Raw genomic sequence first — 11295 nt, 5'->3', positions numbered from 1 at the left:
AACCCCTTTCCCTCTCCATAGAGCAGGGGTGGCCAATGGTAGATCTCCAGATGTTTTTTGCCTACAACTCCCATCAGCCCCAGCAAGCATGGCCAATAGCTGGGGCTGATGGGAGCTGTAGGCAAAAAACATCTGGAGAGCTACCGTTGTCCACCCCTGCCATAGAGGAAACCCAAGTCTCACAGAAGTCTGAAATATTATGGCAGCATTTATAATCCCTGAGGCTCATAGGTCCCTGGTGCTTCTCTTCTGTCTCTCCCAGAATGTAATAAAAAGGGTAAGGTCTCACAACCCCAGAAAGGAGGTGTGTGAAGCAGGGAACAAATAAGCCAGCAACCTTCCTTCCTCCCTTGTCTCAGGAACAGGCAGTGAACAGATGTTGAGCCTTCATCTTTTCAGAAGGGTAGAAACGGCTGCTGAACCTGCAATCCAGGTAGGAGAGATGGGGGGGGGGGGCACAGCCCGAGTCCCTCCTATTTTCTCAGAGGACTTTTTGCTCCTTCTGTTTCTACAAGGAGTCTGTGTGAGAGATCCCTTGAATACTGTTCCATTTACCCATCCCAAGCCTTCCTTTCCATATCTTCCTAGACAACTCCCTTCCAGTGTGCAACCTCTACCTGGTGTGATCTCTGAAGAGGAGGGGATCTTCTTTTTCTTCCAGGGTCCCTTTTCCTTTGAGGAGGTGTCCGTCTCTTTCACGGAGGCAGAGTGGGCCCTGTTGAATCCAGGCCAAAGAGCTCTGTACAGGAAGTCATGCTGGAGAACTATGAGAATGTGGCCTCTCTGGGTAAGGATCTTTCATGGGTGCCGTTCCATTGTGATGAGGAATGAATCCCAATACTGAATAGCACTGCAACATTTTGAGGCATGTCCTACCACTAGGGGAGGGGCTGCGGCTCCCTGGCAGAGGATCTGTGTGGAATGAAAAGACCTGCAGTTCAACCGGCAGCATCTCCAGAGAAAAGGATCAGGTAGGAGGTGAAATGAAAGACTCTGCCTGAGACTCTGGAGAGCCGATGCTGGACTGAGCAGATGATACTGACTCCAAGGGGCCAAAGTCTGATTCAGGATAAGGAAACTTCATGTATTCCTAGAATTGGAAGTGACCTCTGGGGGGAGGGGGCGGAAATGCCCATATGCAGTATGCAGCAACGCAAGGTGAAAGAACTGCCGACAGCATCCTTAAATTCTATCATGCAAAAGGGGCTCTTGATCTTCCAGCCACCCAAAAGGTATTTCAAGTGAAGGCAGTTGCAGAAAGGCTCTGTGGCGCTCTGATCGGCCCTTCCTCTTCCAGCTCTGCCCCTCTTCAGAGGGTTCAGACCAAATTCCTTAGAGCGAACCTGCAGGTCCCCAGATGTGTCCCGAGTGTACTGACATGACTAGAAACTGGCACTTTGACAATGGAAGCCAAAATGGCATCACTCCATTTCTGGCTGGAAAGGAACTTTCAGCCTGAGGGACTAGTCCGGGGTGGCCAAACCGTGGCTCTTTCACACAGATCGTGTGGCTCCCAAAGCTCCCACTGCCCTGTCGACCAGCTTGGAGGAGGCAGTTCTCTTTAAATCACTTTTCCAAGCAAAGCCAGCTGGGAGCTTGGAGAATGCAGTAAAAGTTGATTTCTTTTCACCTCTCTCTCCCTCCTCCCTCCCCATCTATTTTCCTCCCTCCCTTCCTTCCTTCCACCCTTCTTCCCTCCCTTCCTTCCTCCCTTCCTGCCACACTCCCTCCCTCCCTCCCTTGTTTCCTTCCTTCCTTCCTTCCTTCCTTCCTTCCTTCCTTCCTTCCTTCCTTCCTTCCTTCCTTCCTTCCTTCCTTCCTTCCTTCCTTCCTCCCTCCCTCCCTCCCTCCCTCCCTCCATTCCTTATTTATTTATTTATTTATTTCTCAAATTTATATCCCGCCCTCCCTGCCGAAGCAGGCTCAGGGCGGCTTCCTTCCTTCCCTCCCTCCTTTCCTTTCTTCCCTTCCTCCCTCCCTCACTTCCTCTTCCCTCCCCGATCTTTCTTTCTTTCTTTCTTTCTTTCTTTCTTTCTTTCTTTCTTTCTTTCTTTCTTTCTTTCTTTCTTTCTTTCTTTCTTTCTTTCTTTCTTTCTTTCTTTCTTTCTATCTTTCTATCTTTCTTTCTTTCTTTCTTTTTTTCTTTTTTTCTTTTTTTTCTTCCTTCCTTCCTTCCTTCCTTCCTTCCTTCCTTCCTTCCTTCCTTCCTTCCTTCCTTCCTTCCTTCCTTCCTTCCTTCCTTCCTTCCTTCCTTCCTTCCACCCTCTCTCTCTTCCACCCTCTCTCCTTTACTCCCTCCCTTCCTTCCTTCCCTCCCTTCCACCATCCCTCCCTTCCTTCCACCTGTAGCAGGAAAAAGTCCTGTGTTGTCCAATTAACATTAAATCATACTTACAAAACGAGGTCTGAGGCGAGATCAGGAAAACAGCTTTCTTTATTTAACGTGCACATGGCCCTGTACACGGGCTGCAGACCCAGGAGTCCAAGCTCGGAGGTCTGAGCGAGCAATTACAGTTGACTGCTGCCTTTTATGTTATTTCTCAATCCATATGCCCACTTTAATACATTTCAGCTGGTTTTATACCGCAAACATTTCTGCACCTGACCCGGTTGCGGTTAGCCTCAAGCCTACTTGTTTATCAGCCTGCTTGCTTCTAACTCTTGTGGGCCTCCTGCAGATGCCTACTATAACTTCTGCTTTTCCCTATACATCATTACAGTTCCTTGTGTTGATAAAGAGCAATCTTTAGTTCTAATAAACCCTTGCTTCCCTGAAATCCAAACAAGACGATATAGCTAGAAAAATCTTATTTGAGTTTCAAGGCACAAAAGGTTCATTATAACTGTTCATTATAACTCCATTATAACTGTTACTCCTTTATTCTGTATTCTATGCTAGTATACATATCAGTCTCTCTGCTTAGCAAAAGAGGAAGTGCTTAAACAAGCATGCAGCTTGCGGTTTGCTTAGGATGTTACAAATTTTGCTGCTTGTCTCCTTCGTTTGCTTAGCTGGCAGCCAGTTCCCCTCTTGCTTAGGCAGAACCACACAAAGATTACTAAAAGCGCTTCTGCTTGCCTTATTGACTCTAAGTTTCTTTCAGCCATTAATATATTGGTTAGATATTGATTAATTGTTTTTGGCCTGATGCCACATTCCCCTCTTTCAAGCTGAGCTTGATAACCTATCATTACATCCCCAAACCAGCACACTCACTGAAATTAACCTGATAAGAATAAAGGATTCTGTCTTCAGTCCGTGAGCCGACTCGTTAACCATCTGAATAGGCCCTGCAGCTCCTGCGTGACGGCAGCTAGGGGGGGGGGTTGTCTCCGATGCCTGTGGAATCCTGCCGTTTCCGATAGGCCAGGATCCAGAGGGAGTTGCCTGTGGAACCTCACTACTGCCGGTGAGTGAGGTCCAGAGGTCGATTTTCAAACAACCAGATCCGGGAGCAAAACTGCACCTGAAAAGCCTATCTTAGAGAAACCTTGATTAACTGCATAGCCAAAGCAATGCAGGGCTCAATACACACTTTTCCTTTCATCATACAGCATTTCCCTTCTGAGGGCTGGGTTTTCTTCTGCACTTTTACCAAAGGGCTTTTTCACGAAACATTTAAAATCCTTAAACGTTTATCTCATTTTGCTACGCATCTCAGTATGAACAAGGCACTAACACAATGTGTCAAGCTAAAACTAGCTTGGGACACATTTTGGCTATCCAATTCTCCTAATGGACCACCATGCTTTCTCTCCTTCTTCTAGGGCTAATGTCTTAGAGGCTTTCTGGGCTCTGATGGAAAAGACCTTATTCCAATTTGAGTAAGCACACAGAGACTAATGGGTGTTCAGTGATCTGGGCAACTCAGTAAAAATCACTATCATAAACTAAAATGGGGTAGTTTCTACATGCTGCACCCCAAAGGCTAATTTAGGCTCTGTCTTGGGTTATTTCTGGCACAGGACACACATCAGGTTACAGCTGTAGCACACTGTCTACCACAGCTGACTCAATGCTTATTCTAGCAAGCTTCTAGTTGCTTTTTCAGATTAACTTCCTCTTTTTACTGCCTTACGCTGTTCTTCTCCTACTTTCGCAATCTTGAAGGATTATTTCAGAAACATCTAGCAGGCACTTTTAAAATCTTTTTGCGCTTTTGCTTCGGCCATGTAAATCATTCTTCTTATCAGACAGGGCTTTTAGGCATAGGGAGTCCAGACAAAAATGTTGAATCGGTGCAGATGCTTGCTCTGGCTTCAGACAAAATTCAACTTCAGTCTCATACTCTCAGGAATGAGGAGGGTGTCAGCTCCACTGACATCGGTAGCCCTAGACCGGAGTCTTAATAACAGTCTTTAACTTCTTTAAGGTCTGACATTACTCAGTGTCTTACTTCAAAGGGCCCTTGCTCACCCCTCTTTGTAACTTCACACAAAGGTTTGGCAATTGGGGCTTTCTTCCTTTGGGGGGCTCTTGTAGGCACACACCATGTTCTGGCACTGGGCCAGCTGCTTCTTCCGTGCTTCTACTGTTTCCTTAGCCGCCCCTCTGGTGCAATTTCGGCCTCAGCCTTCAGGCGCGAGACTTCCTTGATGCCAGTCAGTTCCCCTTTGTGGATCTGCTCGATCTGCTTGCTGCTAGGCAGCGTTCCTTCTGCCAGCTGCTTGGCCTTCTTGTGGGCACCCAGGAGCTCAGGCATCGCAGACATCAGGACCTTCAGATGACCCTTGGTTTCTTCATCTGGACCGGCACTTCTGCTAGGGTTTTCTCTCTTATCTTTGGCAGCAACTTGCACAGGAAAAAGGCTATTGAGCCCACGGCTTCCTCTGTGGCCTTCCACTTCTTGGGCCAGTTGTTTGGCTTGATTCCCATAGCCTTTCATCTTCTGGCTGAACGGTAACTTCCCAATCTCCTTCAGGCTCGATTCAGCTTCCTGCCACTCGGAGCCGACTGGGCCGCCAAGGCTGAGCACCTGTGACTTCGTGGTTGGTGGGCAAATAGATTCTGTGGGCTTCACACAGGCATACTGGCTTCTGGAGGATTATTACTACTTCACACGGATTGATGGGTTTTGTGCCTGCCGGTGGAGCCTGCCGGTATTTGCTTAATAGGCAGATGGGAGCCTGGATCTGCCGGAGGGGCATCACATGGCTGACGGGGATTTCTTCTGAGAAGGTAAGATGGCCAGGGGCAAGGGACTTGCTTCTGGAGTACTTCTCTCTGGGAGAGCCCGTAGATCTGGAACTCTTTGGATCTAACCGATGAAGGGGGGCGAGGGTGAAGCCTAAGTGGCAAAAGAGGAAGGAGCTGGGAGCTTTGCGTTGGGCTTAAAGGACCAGCTCCCTGCAAGGGGCAACAGAGACACTGCTCTATGTCCTAACATCTGATTCCTGGGGGTACCTTGACTAAAATTGCCTTGTCCTGAGACTGAGATGCCTGTCCAGGAACAGTATATGTGGCACATCAACATAATCAATCAAAAACACAAATGGGACATAGTTAGTTCTTCTAGAGGCTGTTCATACATGGCCCTATATGGCAATCATAAAATAAACTACAGCACAGTTTTCCTGGTTAATAAACACCATCTTTGGGGTTGTCTCCCGGAATTTCTCCTGGGTGGAATATATAAGCTTCTCATTTTGTCAAACTGCATGTCATAACCTCAGTCCTGCTAGCCAGCTTAACCACACTCACACTTCCCGTTTCTCTTATGCAACATCACAGAAATATTTCACACTGTTTGGAACCAACTTTTACACTGCCTTGCAGGCAAACTTCTCTGCCTTTCGCGGCCTAACCTGCTCTGATCCCAATCTTTGACCCACTAATGGTCAAATGTTTTTTTTGACCCTTAATTACACCCTAATTAATGTCCACAGTGCTTTTGTCACTGTGATGACATCAGTTACTATGCACCATATATAATCAGTGCAATTTGAAAAATTTTCAAGAGTTATGTGATCTTTTTGCCTCCAGCATTTTAGTGTGGGTCAAAGCAAACCTGGTCGTCACACACCAAGTATGTGACATCTTGAAATTTATAAACGGTTCTCTCTCCCACACAGTGATATATGGACTTGTAAATTGAAGCTTGAGCCACTTGCTGAGCTCTTCCAGTGATGGTTACACAAGCAAAGGGGCAGAAGCTGCTGTGTCTGCCCTTTGCTTGTGCCTAACCATCACTGGAGAGCATCAGAATAGTGACAAGTTAATTTCCAAGTCCCAACATCTGACCTGTGTCCGGGGCGAGAACCGGCTATAAATGTACAATTATCACACTGTTTCTCCCCAATATTGCGGGTTAAAAAATTCGGCTCCCTGAAATTTGGTAGTTCCAGGAGCCAATCCCGTGGTAGTGGCCAATTCACTTGTCAAACCGCGAGGTGGGACCTTGGGAGCTCCAATCAGTAGCCTCCCAGATCCTCCAAGACTTTGACTTAATTCTTTGATCCATAGCACAAAACTTTGCTTTTTAATCTATACTGATTCCATGAAGGGTCAAAGATCCACACTGATCCTGCAATGAAATCATAAAGGTGTCTGGGGTGTTTTGATTCTAGTGGTGTTTCACCAAATATATATAAACCTATATGTGCACACCACTTCCCTTTCCAAATTATTCTTTCTTTTACCGCCTCCGGCGGCACCCAAGCGTTAACAACCGCCTCTAGCCGTTGCTCGGGGGACCAGAATAAGGGTTCGGGGTCACCCAGAGTCCAAACCGAAAGGTGTCGCCTGGGCCCCACCCGCCCGCGTCCTCCAAATACCAATAATCAACATCGGCCCCCCATGAGCACACATGGGACCGCTTTGATAAGTATACAATACGTCTCCCCCGACTGACAGACAACTAGAACACAAGAACAGGGAGGGGTAACATATATGGGACCCTATTCACTCGCTTCTCTGCGGTCCCTGCTTACCGCACTCTCGTGGGCAAGAATCGTACTGGCAGATCCACTATCGATTCGATACCGGGTATCGTCTCAGACACACATCAAGCACGCATCAAGCACACCAGACAGATGTGTTACTGTAAAAGGTTACTTCTGTAATGCTTCCTTACTTTTTTTTTGTATAAGACTGAATTTTACCCCAACAGTGTTAATTGTTTTCTATTACACAGCTTTGTATCGCTGTGGGAGCAAGATAGGGCTCCAGTGAGGGCACACCAAACGTATCCCTCCCAAGCAGACACAGTTTCTAGGGCGCCGCAGGGGAGAACAATAGGCTAACCTCCCCAAGGTGGCGGGCTGTACTAGTGTGCTGCCGCGGGCTGATCAGACCCGCCCTCCCTCAGAGACGGGGCCTACGCCACGCAGTCTCTCATAGAGGGGATTCCACAGAAAATGGCCACCCTAGGCCTAGCAAAACGTTGTGCACAAGGCTCAGTACTTACAGTTAGGAAATCACCAAATTGGAGCTGGTTCCTGTCGCCTTTTCCTCTAGTTCGATTTAGGCCTTCGGTCAAAGGTCAACTGAAGACGGGGCGGGCAGAGGACGGTCGGCCGAAGGGTTAGGATCTGGTCCTCCCCACCAACAGCAGCGATCGACGGGGCTAATCAGGGGCTAAAGGCCCCAGATCCCATCTGGGTCGCCAAAATTATGTAGCAGGAAAAAGTCCTGTGTTGCCCAATTAACATTAAATCATACTTACAAAACGAGGTCTGAGGCGAGATCAGGAAAACAGCTTTCTTTATTTAACGTGCACATGGCCCTGTACACGGGCTGCAGACCCAGGAGTCCAAGCTCGGAGGTCTGAGCGAGCAATTACAGTTGACTGCTGCCTTTTATGTTATTTCTCAATCCATATGCCCACTTTAATACATTTCAGCTGGTTTTATACCGCAAACATTTCTGCACCTGACCCGGTTGCGGTTAGACTCAAGCCTACTTGTTTATCAGCCTGCTTGCTTCTAACTCTTGTGGGCCTCCTGCAGATGCCTACTATAACTTCTGCTTTTCCCTATACATCATTACAGTTCCTTGTGTTGATAAAGAGCAATCTTTAGTTCTAATAAACCCTTGCTTCCCTGAAATCCAAACAAGACGATATAGCTAGAAAAATCTTATATGAGTTTCAAGGCACAAAGGTTCACTCCTCCATTATAACTGTTACTCCTTTATTCTGCATTCTATGCTAGTATACATATCAGTCTCTCTGCTTAGCAAAAGAGGAAGTGCTTCTTAAACAAGCACGCAGCTTGCGGTTTGCTTAGGATGTTACAAATTTTGCTGCTTGTCTCCTTCGTTTGCTTAGCTGGCAGCCAGTTCCCCTCTTGCTTAGGCAGAACCACACAAAGATTACTAAAAGCGCTTCTGCTTGCCTTATTGACTCTAAGTTTCTTTCAGACATGAATATATTGGTTAGATATTGATTAATTGGTTTTGGCCTGATGCCACACACCCTCCCTCCTTTCCTTCCTTCATTCCACCCTCCCTTCATCCCATCCTTCCTCCCTCCCTCGAACACACCTTGATGTAAAGAAAAACCAGAAAAGCCTTCGCAGTGGCTAGATGTGAGGCTCTCCCCTCTGTGGTGCTTGAGGGCAGATTCAGAAGAGATCCAAATTCAGAAGAGAGACTTTGTGAATGTGAGTCTGGGGAGACAGAAAATATTGAGCATCTGCTGCTGAGAAGTTAGTGGTATCATGAGGTTCGAGTTAGATTAATTCAGCCTCTTATAAAAGAGATGCCTGGGCAGACAGATGGGAGGGGAACGTATTTTTAAATATTAATTATTCTTGGGGAAAGGTGGATGTGTTGTTCAGATCAAACAAACTTTCCTTCTATAGTCATATAGATGCTGTTAGATCTAACAGTTTCTTTCTTTCTATCCCAGCAGAAGATGAGCAGAGGAATGTGGAGGGTGAGGAACTTTATCAGAAAATTCCACATAGAGTTAAAAATGAAAACTTGAACAAAATTGTCAAAACCCACAGAGAAAAGAGAACTTTTACATGCCCAGAGAGTGGAAAGACATTGATTAAGAGTGGCAGTCTTCAACGTCATCAGACAACCCACACAGGGGAGAAACCTTTTGAATGCTCAGAGTGTGGAAAGAGATTCAGTGAGAGTGGCCATCTGCAAGGTCATCAGAGAACCCACACAGGGGAGAAACCTTTTGAATGCTCAGAGTGTGGAAAGAGATTCAGTGAGAGTGGCAGTCTTCAACATCATCACAGAACCCACACAGGGGAGAAACCTTTTGAGTGCTCAGAGTGTGGAAAGAGATTCAGTCAGAGTGGCGATCTTCAACGTCATCAGAGAACCCACACAGGGGAGAAACCTTTTGAGTGCTCAGAGTGTGGAAAGAGATTCAGTCGGAGTGGCGATCTTCAACGTCATCAGAGAACCCACACAGGGGAGAAACCTTTTGAATGCTCAGAGTGTGGAAAGAGATTCAGTGAGAGTGGCAGTCTTCAACATCATCACAGAACCCACACAGGGGAGAAACCTTTTGAGTGCTCAGAGTGTGGAAGGAGATTCAGTCAGAGTGGCGATCTTCAACGTCATCAGAGAACCCACACAGGGGAGAAACCTTTTGAGTGCTCAGAGTGTGGAAAGAGATTCAGTCGGAGTGGCGATCTGCAAGGTCATCAGAGAACCCACACAGGGGAGAAACCTTTTGAATGCTCAGAGTGTGGAAAGAGATTCAGTCAGAGTGGCAGTCTTCAACATCATCAGAGAACCCACACAGGGGAGAAACCTTTTGAATGCTCAGAGTGTGGAAAGAGATTCAGTCGGAGTGGCAGTCTTCAACATCATCACAGAACCCACACAGGGGAGAAACCTTTTGAATGCTCAGAGTGTGGAAAGAGATTCAGTCGGAGTGGCCATCTTCAACATCATCACAGAACCCACACAGGGGAGAAACCTTTTGAATGCTCAGAGTGTGGAAAGAGATTCAGTGAGAGTGGCCATCTGCAACGTCATCAGACAACCCACACAGGGGAGAAACCTTTTGAATGCTCAGAGTGTGGAAAGAGATTCAGTGAGAGTGGCCATCTGCAACGTCATCAGAGAACCCACACAGGGGAGAAACCTTTTGAATGCTCAGAGTGTGGAAAGAGATTCAGTCAGAGTGGCAGTCTTCAACATCATCACAGAACCCACACAGGGGAGAAACCTTTTGAATGCTCAGAGTGTGGAAAGAGATTCAGTCAGAGTTGCCATCTTCAACGTCATCAGAGAACCCACACAGGGGAGAAACCTTTTGAATGCTCAGAGTGTGGAAAGAGATTCCGTTGGAGTGGCCATCTTCAAGATCATCAGAGAACCCACACAGGGGAGAAACCTTTTGAATGCTCAGAGTGTGGAAAGAGATTCAGTCGGAGTGGCAGTCTTCAACATCATCACAGAACCCACACAGGGGAGAAACCTTTTGAATGCTCAGAGTGTGGAAAGAGATTCAGTCAGAGTGGCACTCTTCAACATCATCAGAGAACACACAGAGGAGAGAATCTTTGGAATTCTCAATCTACATCCCAGTCAATGGGAGCACTCCCCCCCCCACCTTTTGAACGTGCTGATAAGCTGTTTGTCCGTCACCCTCCGTTACTGCAATGGCAACTCTCATCCTGTAGGTTCCAATGAGGGTAAGGGGAGCAGGTGATGGGAGAACAGAGTAATGCATCAGAGAATAGAAGCAGGAGAAACATTTCAGTGCTTAGAGTGTGAAAGAAGATTCAGTTAAAGCGGCACTCTTCAACTGCATCGAAGAACCCACACCTGGGGGAGGAAAATTTTGAGTGTGCAGATTCAGTCAGTGTGACAATTTTCTTTTCTTTTTTTTAAACTTAATTTTTTTTATTTTTATAGAATAAAGACCGTACAACATATAAATACATAACTAAGGTACAGGAAATAAATACTTATAACAACATTTTAAGCAGTATAAACATAAATAATAAAAAAAGGAAAAAAGACTACGCACCCTCCCTCAGATTGACTACATGCTTCTTAATATAAAATAAAGTTCAGGTATTTTTTTGGCATCTTACTTTTTTTACATGGATTAGTGTTCACTAAGTCTAAAAAAGGAAGCCACTTTTCAACAAATTTCTCCCCTATATTAGGGTTATCACTGAGAATAAGTTGGGATGCAATTTTGTCTTGAATTACTAACTCCCAAACCTTCTGGAACCAAAGAGTTAGTGATGGTACTTTAGCGACCTTCCAAAATCTAGCTAGGAGCAATTTACCAGCCAAGAGTAATAGAGAAATAAGTTCAGATTTGAGTTTGGAAAAACTATTTTTCGGCCATAAATTAAGGAGTATAGATTCTG

At 46.2% G+C, this 11295-nt stretch overlaps 1 protein-coding gene across 1 annotated transcript in view; it reads left to right on the top strand.

Annotated features, from left to right (window-relative positions):
- LOC132588906 (zinc finger protein 850-like) overlaps positions 1–10603 on the top strand; it is a gene marked incomplete at its 5' end in the record, with an annotated part of 19719 nt that extends 9116 nt beyond the window's left edge. The window contains 2 exons of the mRNA XM_060261366.1: positions 4923–5100; positions 9137–10603. Coding sequence (XP_060117349.1) covers positions 4923–5100; positions 9137–10603 — 1645 coding nt within the window. The remainder of the gene's footprint in view (positions 1–4922; positions 5101–9136) is intronic.
- Positions 10604–11295: the final 692 nt, after the last annotated feature.

The sequence above is a fragment of the Heteronotia binoei genome, chromosome 21 (assembly GCF_032191835.1).
Source record: "Heteronotia binoei isolate CCM8104 ecotype False Entrance Well chromosome 21, APGP_CSIRO_Hbin_v1, whole genome shotgun sequence".
Lineage (NCBI taxonomy): Eukaryota > Metazoa > Chordata > Lepidosauria > Squamata > Gekkonidae > Heteronotia > Heteronotia binoei.
This window is presented reverse-complemented; position numbering and strand designations above follow the sequence as displayed.